At 45.9% G+C, this 23648-nt stretch overlaps 1 protein-coding gene and 1 long non-coding RNA gene across 2 annotated transcripts in view; both read left to right on the top strand.

Moving 5' to 3' along the window:
* Positions 1–1835: 1835 nt before the first annotated feature.
* On the top strand, positions 1836–13714 carry LOC308548061 (zinc finger protein 550-like; the record flags this gene model as incomplete). Its single annotated transcript, XM_081119073.1, has 6 exons — positions 1836–1908; positions 3357–3394; positions 5322–5448; positions 6759–6829; positions 11495–11621; positions 13632–13714. The coding sequence occupies exons 2-6, from the start codon at positions 3362–3364 to the stop codon at positions 13712–13714; spliced, it is 441 nt and encodes a 146-aa protein (XP_080975199.1). The 5' UTR covers positions 1836–1908; positions 3357–3361.
* A 5383-nt stretch (positions 13715–19097) lies between these two features.
* LOC308547456 overlaps positions 19098–23648 on the top strand; it is a 48832-nt gene continuing 44281 nt past the window's right edge. Inside the window, exon 1 of the long non-coding RNA XR_013997513.1 lies at positions 19098–19507. This is a non-coding gene — a long non-coding RNA (uncharacterized lncRNA). The remainder of the gene's footprint in view (positions 19508–23648) is intronic.

The raw sequence follows: 23648 nt of genomic DNA, 5'->3' as shown, positions 1-23648 counted from the left end.
TAAAAAATAATTTTTTTAAACAGTTATGAAAAAATTTAGACTTCTCTACCATGAAAATAGTCGATTTCATCTTGTAGCAAATCTGCTCATAAAACAATGACTTTAGGATGATGCTCTTTATACTCTTGCTTCAATTTTTTTTGTCAATTTCTTTAAGGTAATATTTATGTAAAATAGCTATTTTAAGTATAGAGTTTGGTAAATTTTGACAAATTATTGACTTGAGTACCTAATAACTAAGATACAGATCTAATAATATTCCATCATCTTAAAAATTCCCTTTTGTCCCTTTGCTGTCAGTCCCTCCACATATCTAGCCCCAAAACACTGATTGATATATTTTTCTGATATTATAGATTAGGTTTTCCATTTCTAGAATTTCATACAAATGGAATCATACGTTAGGTAGGTAGCCTTTTGTCTGCCTAATTTTTTTGGTCACTATACTGATTTTTAGATGAATTTGTGTTGTTGCATAAATTCATCATTCATTCCATTTTATTTTGTAGTAGTAACCCATTGTATGGCTACACCAGAGTTTTTATCCATTTTCCTGAGAGAAGGGGTCAATTGGCAGACCAAGGTATATTGAGTGAGAAAAGCAAACTGCAAATCATATACAAAGTCTAATTTTGTTTTTACTAGGAAAAATAACATGTATAGGAATGTATCTGGACACACATACACATACCTAGAGCAATGCATACATGTGAAGACACAATTCTAAAAGGAAAATATAATACTGCAAAAACTGTTATGCTCCAAAAGGTAGAATTACCAGGCTCTTTTACTATTTTATAAATGTTTATAATGTTGATAGGTTAATTTGTTTAAATATTAGGAAAACTAACATGCACAGATATGCTTTGCAATCTCAGTTTTAAAATCCTGCACCTTTAGAAAGGATTCCTGTTAACAGCAAAACAACAACAAACACATGATCCCACTCTATAGGAATCACAGCAGAAGGATGGAGTGTTGTCACACTTACATCAAAATTACCTAGAGGCCTTTTAAAACAGGTTTGGGCCTTAGCCCAGAATGCCTGATTCAGTAGGTCTGGGTTCACTGAGAATCTGCACTTCTGAAGAGTTGCCAGGTGATGCTGTTGCTGCTGGTCCACAGATCAGACTCAGAACCAGTGTTCTAGGAAAAGCCCATGGGGCTGGAGGTTTGCAGACCCCTAGGGATGAATCCCCGAGTCCTCATCGTCATCCCTGAGGGTCTCTGCAGGGAGGAAAGCAGAGAAGGGCCCCTCTGGAGATCCCAGTTACTCCACTGCTAAGGGACCCGGTGAAGAAGCCCCAGGATGCAGGTTATCTCAAACCGGTGCCAGGCTCCACCCACAGAAGCCCCCCCAGCCGCTTGTTTCTTCTGCCCGGTACTTAAAAACAAAACCCCTGCAACGGCTCAGGCCTCACCTTCAAGTTTGACCTTAATTGCCCTCTTGCTAAGAGGCCTCTCTTACAGCACTGGGTAGTAGTACATCCTCACTGCCTCCTCAGCACAGTCACACCCTCTCCTCTTATTGTGCCTACCACGTTCTAACATTCTGTACCATTTAGCATTTCTTCTTTCATGCTTCCTGTCCGTCCTCCTTGAATATAATGTAAGATCCAAGGAGTCTTCGACTCCCTTGTTCTAAGTCTCTGGTGCGCACTGAACATTTCGTTAGAGCACTAAATAACCTGACGCCACAGATCCCTGCTCAGTTTCAAACCCCTGGTAACTCTAAGTGTCCTCTTTGACTTTCTCCAAGCTGCTGATCAGGCCAGCCTGCCCCCGACCAGCAAGAGGACGGCTGCAAGCCGAGGCTGGAAGGCCCGCCCCGACCTCTCCGCCAAGCAGAATCGCTTCTCTCCTGTGCCCCTCCGTGTTCTGAAGAATAAAGAAGGATCACGTCTGGAGGTGACATCCTCAGTGTACCCACTTGCTTCAGGGCAGCCCAGCATCCCTCTTCTGTCTTTCTTGTCATGGCTCTGTCGAGACGCTTTTTCCTCTTGTCCGTGACAGAACAGACTGAAATTCGCACAACTGACTCAAACACATCAGGCTACACGCGTTCGAAGAGCAGCAACAAGTTAATGTTTTTAGTTCCCAGCTACAAGTGGACCCACTTTGGGTCTCAGTGACACATGGAGTGATCGTTCCATTTGGATCTGTAGCTTTTGGGGAGCATCGGAGATAATTTGTTTAGCCTCTGGAAGCTCGATGGTGTACGAAATAATAGATATCAACCCTTTAGGGATCAATAGCTGACCACACTGCCCAGGAACCTGGGCGCCTTCCCCTCGCTCAGAGCCTGGGGACTCCTTTTCCAGGAGTCGGAGGGGGTGGGGGTGAGGGGGATGGGGGCGCCCTTCCCCTTCCCCAGCGCCGAGCTGAGGCCTCCATTACCCTTACCCAGAGTGCTCTGCGCAGACAGGCCGGGCGCAGCGATGAGCCAATGAAGGCACAGGACAGAGGCGGCTCGGCGTTTGGCGGGAAAGGAAGGGGTGGGACTTCCGGTCTCGGTTTGTGGCAGTCATTTTGTCCGGGCTGGGCTGGCTTCACCTGGTCAGCCGCTGCGGACTGCTGCCTCGGGCCTGAGGCAACGGGAGGAGAGAAACTCGTGAAGAAGTGTCCTCACTGCCCAGAGGTGAATCCTAGGCTCGCTGGGTTGGTCCCTGGGGTGATCCTGCGTCAGAGCTGGGCCGGAGGCAGTCCCCCGGAGTCTCCACCCTAGTCACCCACAGGCACGGTCTGGGTGGCCTCCCTGATGGACCTGGTACAAGCTGGTGCTGAGTCCTTGGGCCCTCACCTGCCCCATCCCTACTTTTGAATCCTAAAGCTCCAAATTCAGGGAGTCTGTTCAGAAGGCGCCCGAGGGTGATGTCCTCATTTCTGAAAGCCAGTGTGATAAAGTGTAGGAGGGTGTTAAGGCAGAGGGATCAGCGCGTGCAAAGGCTTGCATGGGCTACTGGCCCGGAGCATTTGGGAAACCTGGGGTCCGTGCAGTGTGTGAAGAGAAGTCACGCCAGGAATGGCAGGCAGAGCAGGGGCTGATGGTGTTTGGAACCGTGGATGTTTGTGACCACAGCATGGTCAGAGTTAGGGTTTTTTAACTTTCCCTAAAGCTGCTCAGAGGAAGGACAAGCTGGAAAAGGGGTGATGACGACAGTGAAGCACAGAGAGGTTGAGTCCTTGTCCAAAGTAACACACAGATGGTAAGAGGCATTACTGAGAACTGGGGTACAGAGGTTTTACAGTCAGTCCAAGGTCACCTGATTCCAGGGCTGCGCAGAGGTACAAGGGAGGCCCAAGCCCTTGGAGCCTTTCATGGTTGCCTGCTTCTCACTGCCGCACTCTTCCCACAGGTTCCATGGCCACAGAAGTGCTTGAGGACCCTAGACAGGTGAGTGAGCCCTCACCAGTCCCAACACCCCACCCCACCCATGATCTCTGAGATTGTGATGACCTGGGACTCAGCCTACCACTATCCTAGGCCAGAGTTTATATGCAATAGTTCCTTTGTTTAGCAACTAATGAAATCAAGTGTGGGAAATTATCCCAGGCACAAATATCAGTGTGTCCAAGTGCTTGAAGGTGAGGCTAAGCTGGAAGTATTGAGAGAATTACAAGTCTCCTTTCTTTCTGGAGATCAGGGGAGTAAGAGTCAGGCCTACAATGGCAGCCTGAGAAATTGGATGTTTTTCTGGAGATGATGGAAGCAAAGGGATGGGAACAATGAGGTTATCTGACCCAGGTTTTAAGAGGCTCTCTCGCTGCAGAGTGAATAACAGACTTTAGGAGGGAGGGAGGAGGCTACTGCAATAGTCCAGGTGAGTATTGGTGGTAACTAGATCATTGTGGTGACCATGAAAGTGGGGGAAGTGGTTGGATTTTGGATCTGTTTAAGTATTGCTGACTGGATTTTCTAATGTTTAGGATGAGAGAGAAAGAGGTAGGAGTCAGGGATTGCCTTAAGGTTTTGGAAGGAAGAACGGAGAGTTGGCAATAATTTTTAGAGGGAATATCAGGAGTTTTGTTTGGCCATGTTAAGAATCTGAGATTTTTTCAGAAAACACTAAGGAAGGGCATCAAGTTGGCAGCTGGACCCAAAGGTCTGGATCTCTGGGAGGTGGTTCAGAATAAAGACATCAGAAAGGTGGTGACTAGTTTGTGTATCCATAAGAAAGTGGAGCTGTGGGTCACATTCACGAGGAGGAATCTTCAGGTTATGGTGGTAATGCTGTTAGCAGGCTGGGAAGGGGAGGGTCCACCAACGACTGGGTCTCTTGGTTGGACACCTAGTTAGGGGTGGTGGGCATCACAAGCACAATTGAGGGAAAGTACTGGCCATGAAGGAAGGTGTGGAGAGAGGATGGTCTGGCAGGTAGCCAAGGCTTCCAAGGGAAGAGTGGACATTGAGGCAGATGCAGAAGCAAAGGAGTCATTGAGGATATATAACACCAAGGCTGGGCTGTTCCTATTTATATCTTTGTGGACTCACCAGGAATTTTTGGTGACTCTGGAGTGTTTCAGTCAGGTTGATGGATTAGCTCAAGGCAAATTTGGTCATCCGGTAGAGTCACTAGGCTGGGGCAGGCTCAGAGCCCCAGGGCTGGGCTTTGAATGAGTGTTAGGTGAGAGAGGAAGGTTGTGATTACTGAGGGGACAGCAGGTGCATCACAGAAGTGGAAGAGGACCAATAGGATCTTAAATCTGCATATGGATCTGAATTACTGGTAAGCAAAGATCCAGGAAATAAGGCTTTCACAGCAGGATTAAAGGCTTCCCTGCCAGTGGGCGCCATTGAAGGTCTGGGGTAGTACTGGATCCGATTTGAATTTGCCAAGCATAGTATGGATGCCAGGTGATGAGTAACACGTGGGGAGCCAGGGAGCAATTTCTGGCATGGAGCAGGTGTTGGCTGTGGGGTCTGGAGATATGAGGTACAGTCTAAAGAACATTGTACACATGGAAAGGGAGTAAGAACTGACGTCACCAGAGCCCTGGTATTGGGGACCTAAGGATGAAGGCTGGGCCCAAGTTTGGTTGTGTTTGGGAGGCACCATCTGGTGGACTTTCTGGGAATTGCCCAACAGGATGAGTGGAAAGGCTCATCAGAGCTTAAGTGTACCCACGGGCGTAATATTGCTGAGGGCCAGACATAGCAATTAATGGGGCCATGAGGAGAGAGCAGGCAGAGATGGCACCAAGTCTAATACCTCACATGAGTTATGAAGCTAGGGAGATTAGCATGGGGTGGATATGTGAGGAGACAGATTAGGTGTCCTCAGAGACACTGTTCATGGTTTCATCTCTCCTCATTGTGGCAGGGCAGCGTGACCTTTGAGCATGTGACCGTGTACTTTTCCCAGGAGGAATGGGCTCTCCTTGACGAGTCTCAGAAACTCCTGTACTGTGACGTGATGCTGGAGAACTTTGCACTTATGACCTCTCTAGGTAAGACCCTCACAGCTGCCCCAGTGCCTTGAGCTAGGCTCTGCCTTTCCCCAGGGGCAGGCCCATCGTATGTCAGGACCCTGGTCACTGCTTCCTTCCCCAGTTCTCCGGGTAGGTGCTGCGGTTGCTAAGGCTGCTCTGTACACACCGTCCTGTCCTCTTCCCATGTCGTCCCAGTACCTGCTGCCCCAAAACTTTGCAGGTAAGGGGCTGGGAGTCTTGCAGTGAGGATTTTGGATCCCACCTTGCTTTCCTTCTCTCTGGACAGGTGACCTCTCTGCCCAGGTTCTGTTCCCTTCCTCCAGCCGATATGTTTCTGTATCTGCCTATGCTAGGAATTATAGTCACTGACATGGTTATTATTTATGTGGCCCATGGGCTATTCTTGCAAGATCCTCTTCTGAAGTTCTTTTTATAATATTTTGGTTTTTTTCCTGTGATCTGTTGCTCTGAGTTGCTCTGGGCCAGTGCTTGCCACTTACCCCTAAAATCTTTCCCTTAAAACTTGCATTACTGATGTACTGTGCTCAGTTGGGGGTGGGGGAAAGAGCTGTGGGTGCTTCTCAGGGTGGATATGACTCCAACTACATAAAATGGGCTCAGAGGGGCCCCGGCCCTATTGAGTGGTAGGTGAGAGGGCGTGACATCAGAGCTGTGTTCAGATCATACCATTAATCTCTCCTGTTTCCAGTATTGTTTTTGGTTCCAGTGCCAGTGGCTACACCTCATTTCTACCCTTTCTTCCACATTCTTGACATTTTGCCAACTTCTCATTTGTACTGTGACTTTCAGCCCAGGGATAATCCTCACCTCTCTGGATTCTGTGTCTTACCTTTCACTGCTCCCTTGCAGTGTTCTCCACCATTGCCCCAAACATATTGTGTTGTGAGATGTACACATGTCCTTAAGTAGTTTTGAATATAAGCTCCTCTGATGCAATTGGGTTTTCTTGGACCTGGATACAACCTCTGCACAGCACCCATGTGTCATCAGCAGACAAGACAAGTCTTAAAAACCATTCAGAGTGAGTCATAGACCCTCTCTCTGCTCTTGGTGTTGCCGCCCATCCTTTGTCCTTACTGGTCTTCTGCTTTGTCCTTCATTTCACCCATGCTGTGACGTTTAGAAGGACATTACTACACAGCAGGTGCTTCCTCAATCTGACCCTAACCCCCTTCTCCATCCACAATCCTTTGGACTCACATAGACTCATTCATCAGTATATCAGATGCACATCTGTGATGGGGTTGCCCCGTCCCACCAAAGTCAGCTGCACTTCACCTGTACTCCTTGTATTTCTTTGCTTTCAGGTTATTGGCATGGAGTGGAAGATGAAGAGGTACCTTCTGAGCAGAGCATTTCTGTAAAAGGAGTGTCACAGGTCAGGACTCCTGAAACAGGTCCTTTTACCCAGAAATCCCATCCCTGTGAGACATGTGTCTCAGTCTTGTAAGACATTTTGCACTTGGATTAGGATAGGGGAACACATCCCAGGCAGAAACCATACCCTTAGGGGGCAGGTAGGAAACCGTATTTCAGTATAAACCTTCACCAGAGGCAGCACAGTAGAAATCTTTCAGAAGGGTTGTGGCAGGGCCTTGTTTGTGAAGATCTGTAAAATCCATACGCCAAGGGATTCCTTTAGTTGTGACAAAGTTTTGGAAAGTGCTTCCTGGTCAGGCCTTCTCCAGCTCCAAGCCACTTATAACAGGAGAAGCCATAAAGCAGCACTGAGTGTAGGCAGCCATTCACAATGGGAAAAGTCATTAGAAGTGTGACAAGTGCAGGAAAGCCTTTGACCACAAACACACCTGTTCAGCACTAGAGAGTCCATACTGGAGAAAGAACTTATGAGTTCCACAAATGTGGGAAAGTCTTCAGCTTCAAATACAGACCTGTTGTCACTTGTGAATTCACCATGGAGAATGGTCTTACTAATGCAGTGAATGTGGGAAATTTTTTAGGCAAAGCTCCAACCTTATTGAATGCCAGAGATTTCACACTGGAGAAAGATCTTATGACTGTAGCCAATGTGGCAAACTCTTTAACCACAACCTCAGTTTCATTCAACACCAGAGTTTACAGTAGGGCAAGGCTGTGAAAGTTCAGTAAATGTAGGAAATTCTTTAACTAAAACATCAGCCTTATTGTATAAAAGAGAATTCACACTAAAGAAAAGCCTTCTGAATGCAGTGTGGGGAAAGCCTTTAGGGAAAGCTTATTAAACATCAGAGAGTTCACATTGGAGTAAGGCCTTATGAGTGTAAGGGACGTGGGGAATTCTTTAGCCAAAGAACCTACCTTATTCAGTCATTCAGCACTAAAGAGTTCACACTAGAGAAAAGCCTTGTGAAGTGCAGCAAATGTGGAGAAGCTCTCAGTTTACTGTCTAATTTATCACCAAAAGCATGTCTGAAGTTAATATGGAAAACCTTCAGCTGAAGGTCCATCATTGTTCAGCACGATAAAATCCATAATGGAGAAGGGTGTTACAGGTACCATGAATGTGGAAAAGCTATCAGTCGAAGGTCTTCTCTAATCTAGCACTGAATATTCACCCGGATGGGCAGTGAATTAAGAAAGCCTTCAGCCAAAATTCTAACCTCATTTGGCACCAGGAAAGTCCACACTGCAGAAAGACCTTATGAGTGTGGTGAATGAAGGAAAGCCTTCGGCTGATAGCTTTACCTCATCCAGCACCAGAAAATTCACACAAGAGAGTTAACCTTAGACATACAGAGAATGTGCAGTCTCTCTGCTCAGTATAACAATACTGGAGGAGAGCCTTCGTGAAAAATACATCTGCCTGAAATTGAACCTTATGTATCTGAGGTCCACAGTGGAGAGGTTATCCATAATTTCCAAGTTTGTGGAGAGCTTTCAGGAGATGTCTTGTGATTCTAGTGGTGTGACACTTTAACTAGCTCACTGAAACACAGTCTAGAAACAAATATTTCAGGTACTAAATGTGCCAGGTATGTGATGGTGACACTGCAGCATAACCTAGATTTGGGGGACCCTGTGTGACAGGTTTGTGATATACCTTGGAGTCTTCCCACATATACCTTGGGACACTGTGTGATAAATGTTGTGATGCTAACCCTCTTCAACAGTCTGGACCCACACAGATATATACCACATCCATAAGAGAAAGATATGCCAGCCGAGAAGGCCTGGAAGTAGCAATCTCACCAGGACAGGAGGACGGGGTTTTATACGTTTTACAGGAGGTGTCAGCCCATGTCCACCACATCCATACACCACATCCATAAGAGAAAGATATGAGACACATACAACTGCCATATGCAAAACAAATCAAGGACCTCTGAGGCAGGATGGAGGTCCTGACCCACCACAGCAAGTATGGTGACACAAATACTCCATAAAGATTTGTGAAACAGACATGGCATGGGGTGCCCCAATGCCAGGTGTGTAGGCCACATGCATACAATCACACAATTCCCATGAGCCAAATGTGATAAGTCAGGAACCCTCTGGCTTGGGAAGAGCAACATTCCCTCCATCCCCGCAGGTTTGATGATGCACTGTTGGGGGTCAGAACAAGGAGCCAGGGTGCATATCTTCGCACAGTCTAGAGACTGACCCATATTTCGTGATTAGATGTGAACACAAGAGGACACGCGGTGAGAAGAGACTAACCTGAACCAAGCTGCAGAAGCCTTTACTTTAAAATGCCAGCCAAGAAGGCCTGGAAGTAGCAATCTCACCAGGGCAGGAGGACGGGGTTTTATACGTTTTACAGGAGGCTTCAGCCCATGTCCAGCCAGTTTAGAAATGATTGTCAAAGGTGATTATGGGAGACATAGAGAATATTCTTGTGGATTAGCAGCCATTGTGGGGCATTTTACGTTTTACCCAGAGTGGTAAGAATCAGCAGTCAGGGCTAAGGTCATATGTAAGAGGGTATGTGGAGGAACAGTCACAGGTACCAAGACATATGAGGGTCACAATGGAAATTCTTAGTCCTTTAAGGTCTTTTCAAACATTCACAGTACTAACAGTGATAACAAAAGGTTAGCTGAGTATTGAGATGAGAGGAGGAGACACCATAAGCAGTATTCAGGGGATTACCAATAGGACCTTGGGTATGAATCATCGAATGTGGCAATGAGAGCCAAGTGTGCATCTGAGTGACACCAATGACTCTTTTAGGAATACCCTGGAGGCGGTGATACCATCCATGGAAACAGCTTTCAAGTGAATGTAGAAAGTTTTCAGTGAAGGCACTACACACTCATAGAAGAGGGCTAGGGAACCCTAGGTGGAGAGATCAGGCACCCGTGTAGAGATGTGGTTAGTTACTTGCCTGAGGCTCAGCAGATACTCTGGGTAGGAGAGAAATCTGAGTACCAGCCTAGATGGGGGAGTTAACAGGGTCCTGGGGAGGAGAGGTGAAGGTATTTACAGCTCAGATGTCCTCCATAGGCTGTGGGTTTCCAGCACCTTTCCCACTGTGCTCTTCCTTCCACTCTAACCCAAGATGGAACACCCCAGCGTTGTGGGCAGTGGGCATACAGTTGGCTCTGTTGGAAAAAAATAGATAACATACAAGAACAGAGGGGTAATATAAGCAGAAAATGGAAATTCTAAGAATCAAAGGAAATACTAGAAATCAAAAACATGGTGACATAAGTGAAGAATGCCTTTGGTGTCTCATCAGTAGACTGGACATGGCTGGAAAAGAAAGAACTCATGTTTAATATAGATACGGATGGTATATACACAGGTTAGTACATACACATTTATTTCTTTGTCAGCTGAGAGGACTTTAAAACAGTAACACCCCAATAGCAATGAGCACACCTAGTGCCCAAATCTTGATTCTAATACAATTATCTAATAAAATGAATCAAGGCTCCTTAGAGAAATGACTGAGTCTAGGACTGAGGCAAGAAATATGCATGCATATACAAGATGCCCCGTTCCACTTCTGTGATCTTCCACCCCCAAACCTATAACTCCATGGTAAAAACCCATAATCATGAGAAAAACAGTTTAAAAATTCCAGTAGAGGGGCATACTACAAAATACCTGACCAATACTCCTCAAAACTGCCAAGGTCATCAAGAACAAGCAGACTGTCACAACCAAGAGGAGCCCAAGGAGACATAACTAATGCAGTGTGATATCCTGGATGGGGTCCTAGTACAGAAAAATGACATTAGATAAATACGAAGGTAATCTGAGTAAACTGTGGACTTTAGTTAATAATGTATCAGTATTGGTTAATTAGTTGTAACAAATGTACCATACTAATGTAGGATGTTAATAATAGGGTAACTGGGTTGGGGGGGTAATATGAGGATTCTCTATCATCTGGCTTTTTCTGTACATTTTAAACTATTCTAAAAAGTAAAGCCTACCAATTACTAAAGAAAACAAAACTCCAAATTCTTAAACAGACACATACACACGCAGAGAGAGAGAGGGAGAGTCCTTCCATAAGCCAGACACTCCAGTGTTTGCTTTTGAAATATATTCCCTTTAGTTTTCACAACAACCTGGTGAGGTGGAAGCTATTATTGTATCTATGGGAAAACTGAGATTTAAGGAAGTGAAGTGATTTCCCCTAGGTCATGTACCTGGCGAGGCTTGATTTCTAGAGGCTGCACTGAAACTTGGGGATCTGGGTCCAGAGCTGAAACGTTAGACACTTTAACACAGCATGTGAAGCCTTCAGGATGGTGCTGACATACAGTGAGGCTCAGCTGCTGCTGCTGTTATTGTTGGGATTTTTATCATATTTTTTCATTTTCTGACACACCAGAGCACTTACTATGGGGTAGTCCTAACCTCGTGTCATTCTCCAAGGGCTTCTTCCATTGATGGCTTTTTTCTCTGGCACACTTGCTTTATGTTGAAAGGCAGAATCTGCCTCCACATTGAGCATAGTACTAAGCTCAGCTCACTAGATGTGATTCGGGCCCTGGGTCTCCCTTGCACCTTCAGCAGTGACCAAGTTACGGGCTCTGATCTCCCCCAACAGCGCCGAGACCAACGTGGCTGTCTGTGTTTGACTTTACAGGTGTTGATGACCTTCAAGTACTTGGCCATGACCTTCACTTGGGAGGAGTGGGGGCAACTGGACGTGGCTCAGAGGACACTGTATCGGGAGGTAATGCTGGAGACCTGTGGGCTCATGGTCTCACTGGGTAAGGCTCACCTCCCTCCTGTGCAGGGAGCCTCAGCCTTCATTTCACCTTCTCACTCCAGGACTGACTGATAGACAAGTCCTCTGGAACCCACCTTCCCTCCTACCTGTAACTCCTGTCTCATCTTCTCTCTCCTATTCTCCTTGTGTCCAGACAGGCACTGCAAGGGGCCAAAAACAGGAAGTGAAATCAAGAACTAAGCCAAGAATTAAATCAAGCCCACACTTTCATTCTAATACCTACCATAGGCTGGCCTTGGTCTGAGGTTCTTATTACAGATTCTCACCAGCAGGAAACTGAGCAATCAAGCTTTGTTGGGTTATGTGTCCCAATAACCCCGTGAACAGGGGTCAGGCAGGCCACTCTGCAACACTGAAACTACACAATCTCAGTTAGCAGGCTACTTTTTTCCCTGATGCCTACATGATCATCCTTTGCTTCCTAAGGCCTGGGCCACAATCCTCTGCTGGTGTAGGAGATGATTTTGGAGGGTGTGCAGACGTATCATCAACTGGCATTGAGGATATCCTCTTTCCTACCCCTGATTATTGCCAGGATAATCTTACTTTATCGATCTCTTTGACTCCTCCGCTAACTTGGCTAATTTTCCTTTACAACAGAAGGAGCAGCCGCTGACTCATAGAGCAGAGCAGGCCACATAAGCTTACTGGAACTTAAAGTATTATTGTGATTTCATTGTTGTTGTATTTTTATGCTAACCTATGTGAAAAGTGAAACTAGTCTTACAAGTGATACAAGATTCCCTTTCTGAGATACCAACTTAAGGAAACAGAATGTGGATCAATCTAAAAAAACGCAGTGTATAATAGTGACCACAGCTAATGTCCCCTGAGCTCTCACCCATGTCAGGTTTCTGACATGGCTCCCACCGCTCCGCTAATTTAATTCTCACCACATCCCTTGTGAGGTGCAGATTTTTGCCAAAGCTGCTCACTCTGAATCCAGTTTTCTCCTCTCTAGGAAGCTGTTGTCCAAAGACAGCAATGATATTTTTTAGCATGAGTTATTATTTTAATATGCTTGTTTATTTGAGGTATAACATACACAGTAAAATGTACAGCCCTCAGTGTCCAATTCAATATTTTTCTGTGTACCCACTCATGTAACTGCCACCTGGTTCAATCTGTGGAGCATTGTCCCCCCACAGCATGTTCTCCCCACTGACTCCCACTCAGTTCCCTCAAAAGACACCACTTTGCTGGCTTCCATCCCCAGAGAGTGGAGTGGCCCATTGTTGAGTGTTATATGAATGGAATCGCACTGTGCACTGCTTTGTGGGTAGGTTTTTCACTCAACATCCTGCTTGTGAGATTCATAGTGCAGGAACTGATTTCTGTCCTGAGACTTGATGCAGATGTCTCCTGGTTTGTACAGATACCCTTTGCCTCACTTGGCACCCTCATAGGTCATAGCTCCAGAATAGCAGAACATCCAACATTTTCCAAATAAAACAGAAAAAGTTCAGAGGGTCAGGCATCAGTTGATTTGGACCAGTGCTTTTTCAGTCCTTTCTGGGCACCTGAATCACTTAGAGGGCCTTTATGGTGTTCGTGTCCAGGTCTCCTCCCCAGAGATTTAGTTCCATTTGGTTCATGGTCAAAGCCAGGCGTCCGCAGGTGTTTCTGATGCCCAGGAAGTTTGAGATGCTCACTAACGTTAATTAGAAAATAGCTTCAGGAATGAAGGTATCACCTTCCCAGAGTCCCACGGCTGTATAAAAAGGTAAGGGTATCCCTGAACAGTGTTGAATTCTGCAGGATGGAGGTCAAGGGGAATGGGTGTTAGGTAGACAGTCATCACTATCCTCTGTAGACTTCTGGTCCAAGGATGGTTTTTGTGCTCTTGGTTTCCAGGTCAGAGGCCAGGATTTTCTTTCACGGGTGAGAGCAGCCTTATTCCAAGATCTCATCCTTGTCTTGAATAGTGTACTGAATACATATTCATTTTTGCCTTTACTCAAACACTGCTGTTCTATTTCTCCTTGATCAGGGTATCCTGTTCCCAAACCAGAACTGATTCGCCTGCTGGAGAATGAACAAGAGCTATGCATGGTGAAGAGAGGCCTCTCCTAAAGCTTCTGTCCAGGTGGGTGGCCAAGAGCCCGCAGGAAGGAGGGGGTCACTGTGCCTGAAGACTAGTAGGAGACCACTGGAAAGCCTCATGTTGTAACCTCCCTGGGGGCCTGGGCAGCCTTGGAGACCTTTGACCTGTCCTCTCACCCAGGTACACTCTTCCCTGCTGCTCAGGCTATATATTTTTTTAAGTTCCTATTGATTACTTATCTACAATCCAAAGTTTCTTCTAGTTTGAAAGTGTATACTCTGAGTCTTAATATTGCTTAAGCGAAAAATTACAAATACTTCTATAACATAGTAGAAAAAAGAGTTTTAAATCCTTTCCTTTCCTCCTGAATCATATCAAGAGACTTAGAACATTAATCAATTTGTCCTATCATGAGAGAGAGAGAGAGAGAGAGAGAGAGAGAGAGATGTTATTGAGGCTATGCTTGTTAATTCCATCCTCTTAACTTCACAATGGAATACTCATGTTTTTATACAGATAATAAGCATTCTTTTTAAATCCACAGATGCACCTCCCTTGGATCCTTCCTTCTTCTATGTCGTGGCTCTTTCACCTGGGATCACTTTCTCTTATCCTTAAATAGAATATCCTTAAATAAGAATTTTGTTTTATGCAGGTTAATTTTAGATTAAATTTCTCATTTATGACTTGAAATAGTTTTATACTCTTTCTTCAAAGACATTTCTGTGTATAGAAAGTTAAGTTAGCAGTTATTTCTTCAGCAGAGGAAGGGGCAGAATGTACAACACAGATGAGAAAGAGGATTGGAGGTATCAGACAACTGTGTGCAGTTATGACTGAGGTTGATTTCAGACTTCTAGCCTCCAGAAATGTGAAATAATAAATTCCTATTCAGTTTGTAGTACTTTGTTACAGCAGGACTAGGAAACTAATACAGAAGGTCTCGGGCAGAATGAGATCCAGGTTGCATTTGCCAAACACTCTCTGAATGCCAAGTGCAGAGTGGCTTGTGGGGAGTTTAAGGGGATGGCTATGGTGTGGGCCAGAGGTTGGGTAGCAGTGGTTATGGGAGTTCATACTGGGGTCTAGAATTGTGAGGGAAGTGCAGTCTAAAGACTGATATGAACATGAGGAGGAAGCATTAACTATTGGCCCCATCGCCCTGGTATTGGGGCTTAAGGAGGAAGACTGAGCTCATATTTGTTTGTATCTGGGAGTTATGATCTTAATGAGATAAGGAGATAAGGTTGGGCCCTGTATTAGTCATGTTTTTAGTTTCTGTGGCTATGATGCTTTAACATCTTGGGGCCTTGCCTATCCTGGAGGCACGGTCCCTCCCAGAGCTAGCTACTTTCTTAAAATAGTAAACAACTTACCTGTGAGCAAGTCTTTGATATGCAAACCAACCAATCTGGGTCCATACCCCCACCTACCTCCTTTCATCAGGATTCTGCAGTCTGGGACACTATTCTCCTGCCCACTCATCCCAGGGCCAGGTACTGGACAACTAGCTACCACTTCATAGCCTAGAGCTTGCCAAAATTATTCAAACTATCCAATTCTACATCTGCTCAGCTTGCCTACCCTGCTTTGCCCATTTCTCCCTGTGAAAACCACAGTGGTCTCTGACCCCTCACTCCTTCTGCCTTATGACCAACCCTGGTACATCCCCATGTGGCCCTGCATGGCTTGCCATGCTCTTTGCTCTTGGGCATTATAAGTAAAAAGCTTTTCTTTCAAACTGCCTCTATGTCTGCCATCTTCCCATACCTGATTAAAACAAAGCCCAGGTACATTTTTCAGTAGCCTGCATACCAAGCCCAGAGCTTAGTTGGTATCTATCTGCCTGCCTGTCCATCATCACTGTGGGTTGACCCAGTGATCAATGAGGTGTGAGCTGAGAGTCCCAATGGCACCAGTGTCTCGTATCTCCTCTAAATTAAGAAGTTGAGGAAGATGATGAGCATGGAATGGGTGTATGGAAGGATGGGCTGGGGCCCTGTGAGGAGAGCTAATCATGGAATCAGTTGTCTCCATCATAGCAGGGCTGTGTGACCTTTGAGGATATCACCTTTTAATTTTTTTCTGGGGACAATAGGGGATTGCTTGATGAAGTTCAGAGAATCCTGTACTGTGAAGTGAGGCTGGACAATTTTGCACTTATAGCTTCACTAGGTAAGGCCTTGAAATCTACCCCAGTGATCTGAACTGGTTTCTGCCTATCACCTTTTTCCCCAAAGGCAGCTCTGTCCTTCCCACAACTGGAGTATGGTCACTTCTTTCTTACTTACTTTCCTGGCATATATGCCATGGGTCTGATACCATTGTAATTAGCTAGTTATTAATATTAGGAAAGGAGCAAAAGGGAGGCCAGACATTATAAGCATGGCCATTTGGGCAGCTTTACCAGGAAGCTACAATTTCACACTCCTCAGGTAACCACCAGCCCCTTCCCTACAGATCACTGGGGGAAGGGGTCCAACCAAGGGGAGATCAAGGCATGCCCTTTAGAGGTGGGATAACATAGAGAAAATGCCTGTCAGTCAAACCTGGGAACAGAGATCATTGGTTAGAGTGGGCAGGGCCACTACAAGCCCACCAAAATTTGGGTAATACATAATCCCCCAATCAAAGGAGTTTTCTTTTTCTTGACTCTTGGCGCTCTCAGCTCTTGGCTCTCTGGTCCTCTGGTTTTGCTCCTGCCTGTGTTCCCTCCACAGTCATGTGGCCATATGGACCCCACACAAATGGACTGATGGACTGCAACTGGGAACACAAACTAAGCTAGCTTAATGCAGGACCGGACACACTGTCCCAGCATGGAATGGAAACTCTAGACACTGGCTTTGATCTTAGCCCTGCTGAAGGCAAAATGGGACTTCTTCCATGGTGAGACAAAGGGAAATAGGACTTTGGAAACTCAGGGATATAAGTCCACAGAAATAAAGCTTTCTATAATATCTCACCCATACAAGTCTCAGAAAATTCCTTTTCTTGGGCTATCACAAAAGTCCACTCCCACCAGCAGCTGATGGGGACAAGGAGCTCTCCTCACCAAAGGCTAAATGGGGCCAAATTGACCCCCTGTTCACCCCCTACAGGGCCCCAAACAAATCCATTCTATTTACCCCAGTGTGGTGAAATTTAAAAGACTGGAAGGAATACATTACAGTGAGTCACCTGACCAGCAATTACTTGGGGCATTAATCAGGCTGGTTAAATCAAGTTAAATATTAATAACAGGGCCAGGTTTAATCCCTCGATGGGGACTCAAAGCCTTTTTACTCAAGAGTGGGTAAATGGTAAGGGGATAGTGTAAGGGAGCTCAGAGATGCAGTATGTCTCTAGCAGTAAAGGTGTCTGGGAAATGTCAGACTCTGTTTAACTTTTTGTGACTTGTTTAACACTCTGTAGCCTCAGGTTTGGCTGAGCACCCATAAAGCCAGAATGCTGCCCAAAGATAAGTGTCACGCCCCAGGAAGGAGGCGAATGAGTGTATGAAGTGGATAACTGCCTGATATTATCTGTTAACTTAGAAATGCATTGTTCTTTCTGGTGGTCTATGTGAATACCCACCATATGTTTTTACTGTTAACCCCCTATAAAAAGAGACCTGTCCTGGGAGGGGCTGGATTTTTTCTCAGCTGGAAGCAAGCAGCTGTTTTGCCTGTGTGTGTAACTTTCTCCTATTAAAGCTCTTATGAATTTGAAAAGGCTTATGTGTCAGTTTTTCAGAATTGATCCTGAATTTAGACTTCAGGGGCTTTCCCCCAACAGGATGAGAAGAGAAATTTCTAGTACAACTTGAGATGGGAATTTCTCAAACCCATTGGTGAATCCCTGACTCAGATTACAATTAGATTAAGAATATGGAAATGTAAGGCTTGATAAGATGAGGAAAATTGGAATGTTTAAACAGACTTTATGTTTTAAAAAGGGTGGGGTGAGGTTATATCGACTTTAATGGATTACATCTCTTTTACCTAAATGTATTGTAGAAATAGAAATTGTCTCACTGGGGAACTGTGACATGAAGGCTGTCAGTTCTTTCTTTTGGCTCTCAGAGGGAAAGACACTAGGTCTTTGAATTTTATTGGGTACATGGAATTGCTTAATAATGCCACAAATATTTCTTGCTTGTCCCAGCTGAAACATGACAAGATATTTGAAAGGGTTTAATGACGTTTTTTAATCAGAAATTTGGCCAAATCTGAAACTATGGGGGCTAAAAAAAGATTAATAGTGTTCCTCCTACCTTCTAAGTTCTAGGTTGAGCTAATAACCAGATTAATAGAGACAGATTATTTATTTACTTAAAGAGTTTATTTGAGCCAAACTGATGACATATGCTGGGAGCAAGATCTCAAATGCTCCACTGGGCCATATTTTAAAATGCAAGTTTCAGGGGGTTAACTCTTTTTTAAAAAGGGGGGGCTCTATTAAATTGGCTTAAACGAACAAGTGTTTATACGAAAATTCTCAAAAGTATAACAGAAACTAACCCCAAAGCTTTTTCAGAATCATGTGATCCAGTAAAATATTTGCCATTAAAGCTGGTCTGAGTTGGTTTAGTTAAATAGGCATATCTTTAAAATCATTAGCATTTCCCTGAAACCTGTATAATTTTGTTAACCAGTGGCAGCCCAATAAATTCAGTAAAAAGGGGAAAAAATTAAATTATCAGCATTAAATAATTTTATTCTACATGGGCTTATTAGTTAAATAAGTTCATGTTATCTCTTTTTTTAAAAAAATACATCTTTATTTCAGAGAGAAGAAGGGAGATAGAAACATCAATGATGAGAGAGTCACCATGGTTAATGATTTTTTTCCCTATATAACTCATCCCCTGAAAGCCATCTGGGGAGCCAGGTCTTTGAACATTGCATGGGCCACTTCCTAAAAATAAACCCTTCCTTTCTGTGCTGCAAGCTCCTGTTCCTACAGGGCTTTGATGCAAGCGAACAGACCCCTTTAGTCCAGCAACAGTATGTGGGTTGAAAACTACTGATTTGGGCAACATTTACAATTACTATATTAAAGAATTATCTTCGTTTTTCACTATAAATCCTAGCTCAGAGAGTGAAGTACTTCTGCAGGGGGACACGGGGAAAGGTCAAGGCCTGGATCCCATGTTAGAGGCCTTTAAGGTCAAGGCATTGCCTGGAGTGCTCCAGATATGTGTTCATGTCCTTAAGAGAAAACGACGCCAAGCCCTCTCTTTGGAACCTTAGGACACGGTTTCACAGAAAACAGAAATCGCAAAAACAAACAAATAAAAAAAGAAACAAAATAGAAAAAACAAAGCGCGCTCCTGGTTTACCAGGTTTGCGGGAAACTACATCCCCCAGAAGACAGTACCTCGCACGTGGGAGGCGGGCGCTGGGCGGGGTCGGAGAGCGGAGGGGGCGTGGTCTGGGCGTGGGCGGGGCCTCGGCGTCCGCTCCTCGGGAGTCAGAGGGTCCCTGCTGCTGGGTCCATACCCGCGTGCTGGCTGGGACGCTGGGCGGAGGCCGCTTCTAGAGGGTCTTCGAGACCCAGCAAAGGACACCGAGGAGATTAGGACCCACTTCCACGTTTCTGTCGGAGCCAAGACCCCGCTGTAACAGGGCTGCCCGCCCAGCGCTCCCGGAGCCTCGCACCAGCCGCTCGTCCCCGCAGCTCCGGACGCGGCGCCCTGGCTCTGCGCGGCGCGCCCTGAGGTCCCAGGTCTCCCGCCCAGGGCTGGCGTGAGGGGTCGGCCGAGCCGGCCGGACCGACTTTTGTCGCCGCTCCTTGCCGACTCGCTGCCCCCAGGGGGCCCCATGGCGGCGCGGGCGCCGGTAAGTAGAGGGTTCCCCAGGCCCACCCGGCTGGAGTCGCCGTTCACACGGTCGGTCCCACCCCCAGCGATATAGGGGATCCCGGGGCTCGTCGCCTTTCCATCTTAATGTTCTTGGATCTAGAGGTCCTGGGGGAATGGGGTGGGAGCGGCTGATCTAATTACTTCCAACCCAGGGTTCTGAATCCAGGTCAGGGGTTATAAGGAGGGACCCCCGTTTCTGGCTGGAACCTTGAGCTTGTCGCTTCGCCGCCTTTACCTTCATTCCCTCGGGTCTAAAACTGGAATTTTGACAATTCTCTCTCGGTTGAAGGAGCTGGATAGGGTTAGTGTGATGTGCGCCCGTCAGTGCTCAGCACGACGCGAGCGCCTTACTCTGGATGCGGTCTCTGATGCCCTCAGGCCTTGACCCAGCTGAAAGCTGGGAGAGAAGATGAAAGCCCGAGCGCTTGGGTGAGGTGGAAGCTGCGTTTTTGGAATTGCTGCTCTGATTGGCATAGAAATTCCCTCAACGAGCTAGAACTGGATGTGTTTTTGCAAATGCCGCCTCACCTGTGTACTATAAGCGCAGCTGGCTTGCCACTTACAGCAGTGAATCCATTTTCCTGTTTAACACCTTTACTTATATTTGAAAAGTGAGCCCAACACAATATTCATTAATGACAGTGCGTAGGAATGTTGCATCTCTTGGGATGTAAACGTGCAACAGGCCCTAAATTACTCTCCAGCCGCCCTGTTTGCTCTCCTCCTAGCTCTGATCACCTTCAGGACTCACTCATTTTCCTCACCTGGCTTTCTCCCTAACTTCATTCCAGCCTCCTTCTGTTGTCCCCTCATAGAGGTCTTCCTCGATTGTCCCATCCAAAGTCCCCACTAATCTTTGTAGTCATTTCACTCTTTTGTTGTTTTCAGATCCCTTAGGGTCATATGACTGTATCTTTCATTTATTTAGTTTCTTGTCAGTCTTTCCCCAGTGAGCTCCTCTACTCTATCCCCAGGCCTAGGACAGTGCTGGCCTGTACCAGGTGCTTGATGAGTGAGAGACTGTCCTCTTGGGCTCCCATCATGCTTAGGTTAACTCTAAACCCCTCATCATGTCTGGACCAGAGGGACCTGGGTTCAGATTTTCCCCTTCTCATTAGACATACGATCCTGGGCATCTTGACTCTGAACCTCCGTTTGCTGATTGTGGAATGGACACAGTGAGGGTATTTACCTCATGGGCCATGTGACAATTCATGAAATCGCAAACACTGACGTGTTCTGGGCACTGCACTCTTTGCTTTATGAACATTTTCTCTTTAATTCCCACAACCACCTGGAGAAGTGGGAACAATTATTTATTGAGGCGCAAAGAAAATAGCCTGTGTTAGTTCAAAAGGCTGGATCTAAACCCTGAGAGTCTAGCTCCAGTCCTAGACTTTAATTGCTTTAACACAGCATCTAAAGCCCTCAGGCAAACAGTGCAGAACAGTGCAGCTCAGCTGTTGCTGCTGCTGTCGTTATTGGAATTATTATTTTTAGCCCACTCTTCTAACGTCCCAGAGCGCTTACTGTCTGCTCCTCACAGTCTGCCTGAGATTATCATTATTTTGTGTCACTCTCCAATATAGGAGGCTTTTCACTCCCATACCTTTGTATTCCGTCAAAGGCACCACTTACCTTCCTCCTGAGCCCAGCACAGAGCTAGATTCTCAGGAGATACCCAGTGATTCAGGCCTTGGGTCTCTCAATGTTTGCTACTAGCCAAGCAGCATGCTCTAATCTCAATAGGCCTATGGCCACTCCACCACCTCTATTTGACTTTCTAGGCATTGGTGTCATTTAAAGATGTGGCCCTGACCTTCACTAGGGAGGAATGGGGACATCTAGACCTGGACCAGAAGACCTTATACCAGGAGGTGATGCCAGAGACTTGTGGCCTCCTGGTCTCAGTGATTAAGGCCTCACCCCTCTCCCGCGTGTGCCCGCAGTCTTTCATTCCATCCTTTTGCTCTAAGCATGGCTGGTTGAGAAGACCTCAGGAACCCACCTACCCTCCCCCACAATCTCAGCATGTTCTGGTATAAACTTCCTCTTGCTTGTTTTCCCTGTATCTGCCTTAGGGCTTAATGTACAAGAAACATAATTCTCAACACGTTGTCTCAACCCAGGTGTTCAGCATAATCTGGCCCAGGCTGATGTCTTTATCCCAGATTCCCATAAGAGGGAAGGTGATTGATTGAGCTTGGTTGAGTCAAGTGTCCCCACGTCCTACTTATTAGAACCTGTGAGTAATAGGTTCTCCAAGAAGGGGTGAAGCAGACGGTCAAGAAGGTATTTGTCATCAGTGCTACTGGTCTCTAAGCAACACAATCTCAGCTAAAAGTCTTCTTCAGCCCCTGGTACCTGCACAGTTGTTCCTTATTTCCTAAGGCCTATGCCTTGCTTCTCTGCTGCTACAGGAGTCAATTTGAGAGATGCATGGACACGTTTTCCAATGGCAATGATGGGCACCTGAGAAAGCTGTTTATTTTTCTCTTTTCTTTCCTGCCTCTTGTTTTTTGCTGAGAGAGTCTGGGCTTAGTGCTGCATCTTTAACGCTCCCGTGGCTGTTGGTTCAGTTCCCTTTCAGCAGGAAGAACAGCCGTGGCACTCAGACTTGAGCAGGTAGCAGGAGCTTGCTGGGACTACAATTATTTTACCTGGTGGTGGCGGTTTTTTAATCCTCACTCTAGGATATTTTTTTCATTGCTTTTCAGAGAGAGTGGAAAAGAGAGAGAAAAACATTGATGTGAGAGAGACACATCAATTGGTTGCCTCCCGCACATGTCCTGACCAGGGCCAGGGATTGTGCCTGCAACCAAGGTACATGCCTTTGGCTGGAATCGCATCTGGGACCCTTCAGTCCTCAGGCTGACGCTCTAACCACTGAGCCAAACTGGCTAGGGTGATTTTATCATATTTTTAGAGTATCCTTTTACTTAACCCAAGTAAACCAATATCTTTAAAGTGCTTAGAAATAAACTGGAAAATACAAAGTGCTATACATGTATTTGTTATTTATAGCGCTGATATATATAGCAATGAACCAGCATTGACCTATGATCCAAGCAGCCAATCAATTAATAAATTAGTAAGTCCCAAATGTTCTCCCACCTAAACCCTAAATGTCCAGTTTACCGAGAAGTCAGTCTGAATACAAACTGAAAGGAGGCCCGAGGTCTCCCTTTTCTTAAGTGTCCAAATGGTTACCTCTTACAGGGCTCTCCCAGCCTGTGTCCACATAGTCTCTCCCAGGAGGTCAGTCATCAGTGCAGTAAATACAGTGTTATTTTATGACAATTGTGATTAGTTGTTAAAAGGAGAAATATGTGGAACAGTAGTCCAGGCAGAGAAACCAGCACAAGCCAAGTCCCTGTGGGAGCAGCGAGGTCAGTTCCTTTACAGAGAAGGCCAATCTGATAAACCATTTCCACTGCCCCATCCCTGAGCTCGGGGCCAGGCTTGTAGCCAACATCAGTGAACATTTGCCACGTGACAACTGGACACATTCTGGTTTGCAGTACAGGGTTTTCCACTTGGTTTCAGTGGGTCCTGGTGCCTAAGTCGCCTAAGTCACTGACTTCTCTCCGGAGCCCTCTGGTTTTAAGCTTTCACTTTTGGAAAAATATGTTTGGCTGCATATACCAGAAAACCACCTCATACTGGTTTCACCCTGAAAAAAGTTTATTACTTCATTTAATAAGAAGCCCTGAGGGAGTGCTGGCTCCTGGGCTGGTCAGTGCCAACCCTGTTCTCTCTGTCTGCTTTTTCTCCTTGGTCCAGGTCATCTGGCCAGAGTCCTTGTAGTGGGCACAGGATGATGCACCAGCATGTAGGGCTGCAGGTCTCCACATTTAGCCCCATCTTCCCATCCTGCAGTAAAGGCTTTTTCTTCAGAATGGGTAGCAGCTGTTTTAGATCAAGGCCTGCCTCAGACATTCACCAGCTGATTTACTTCAGTGGTTTTAGCCATCCTTGGGCACCAGAATCACCTGGGGAGCTTCAAAAACTGCTGAGGCTCAGTCCCTATGCCTAGAGATTTGGCTTAATTTGTTCTGTGTTTGGAACCAAACATCTCTTGGTAGTTCTGATGCATGGAGAGGTTGAATCCTACTGAC

Source organism: Miniopterus schreibersii (assembly GCF_964146895.1).
Source record: "Miniopterus schreibersii genome assembly, chromosome: 18".
Lineage (NCBI taxonomy): Eukaryota > Metazoa > Chordata > Mammalia > Chiroptera > Miniopteridae > Miniopterus > Miniopterus schreibersii.
Note: the sequence above shows the minus strand (reverse complement) of the source record. Positions and strands in the feature narration are given on the sequence as shown.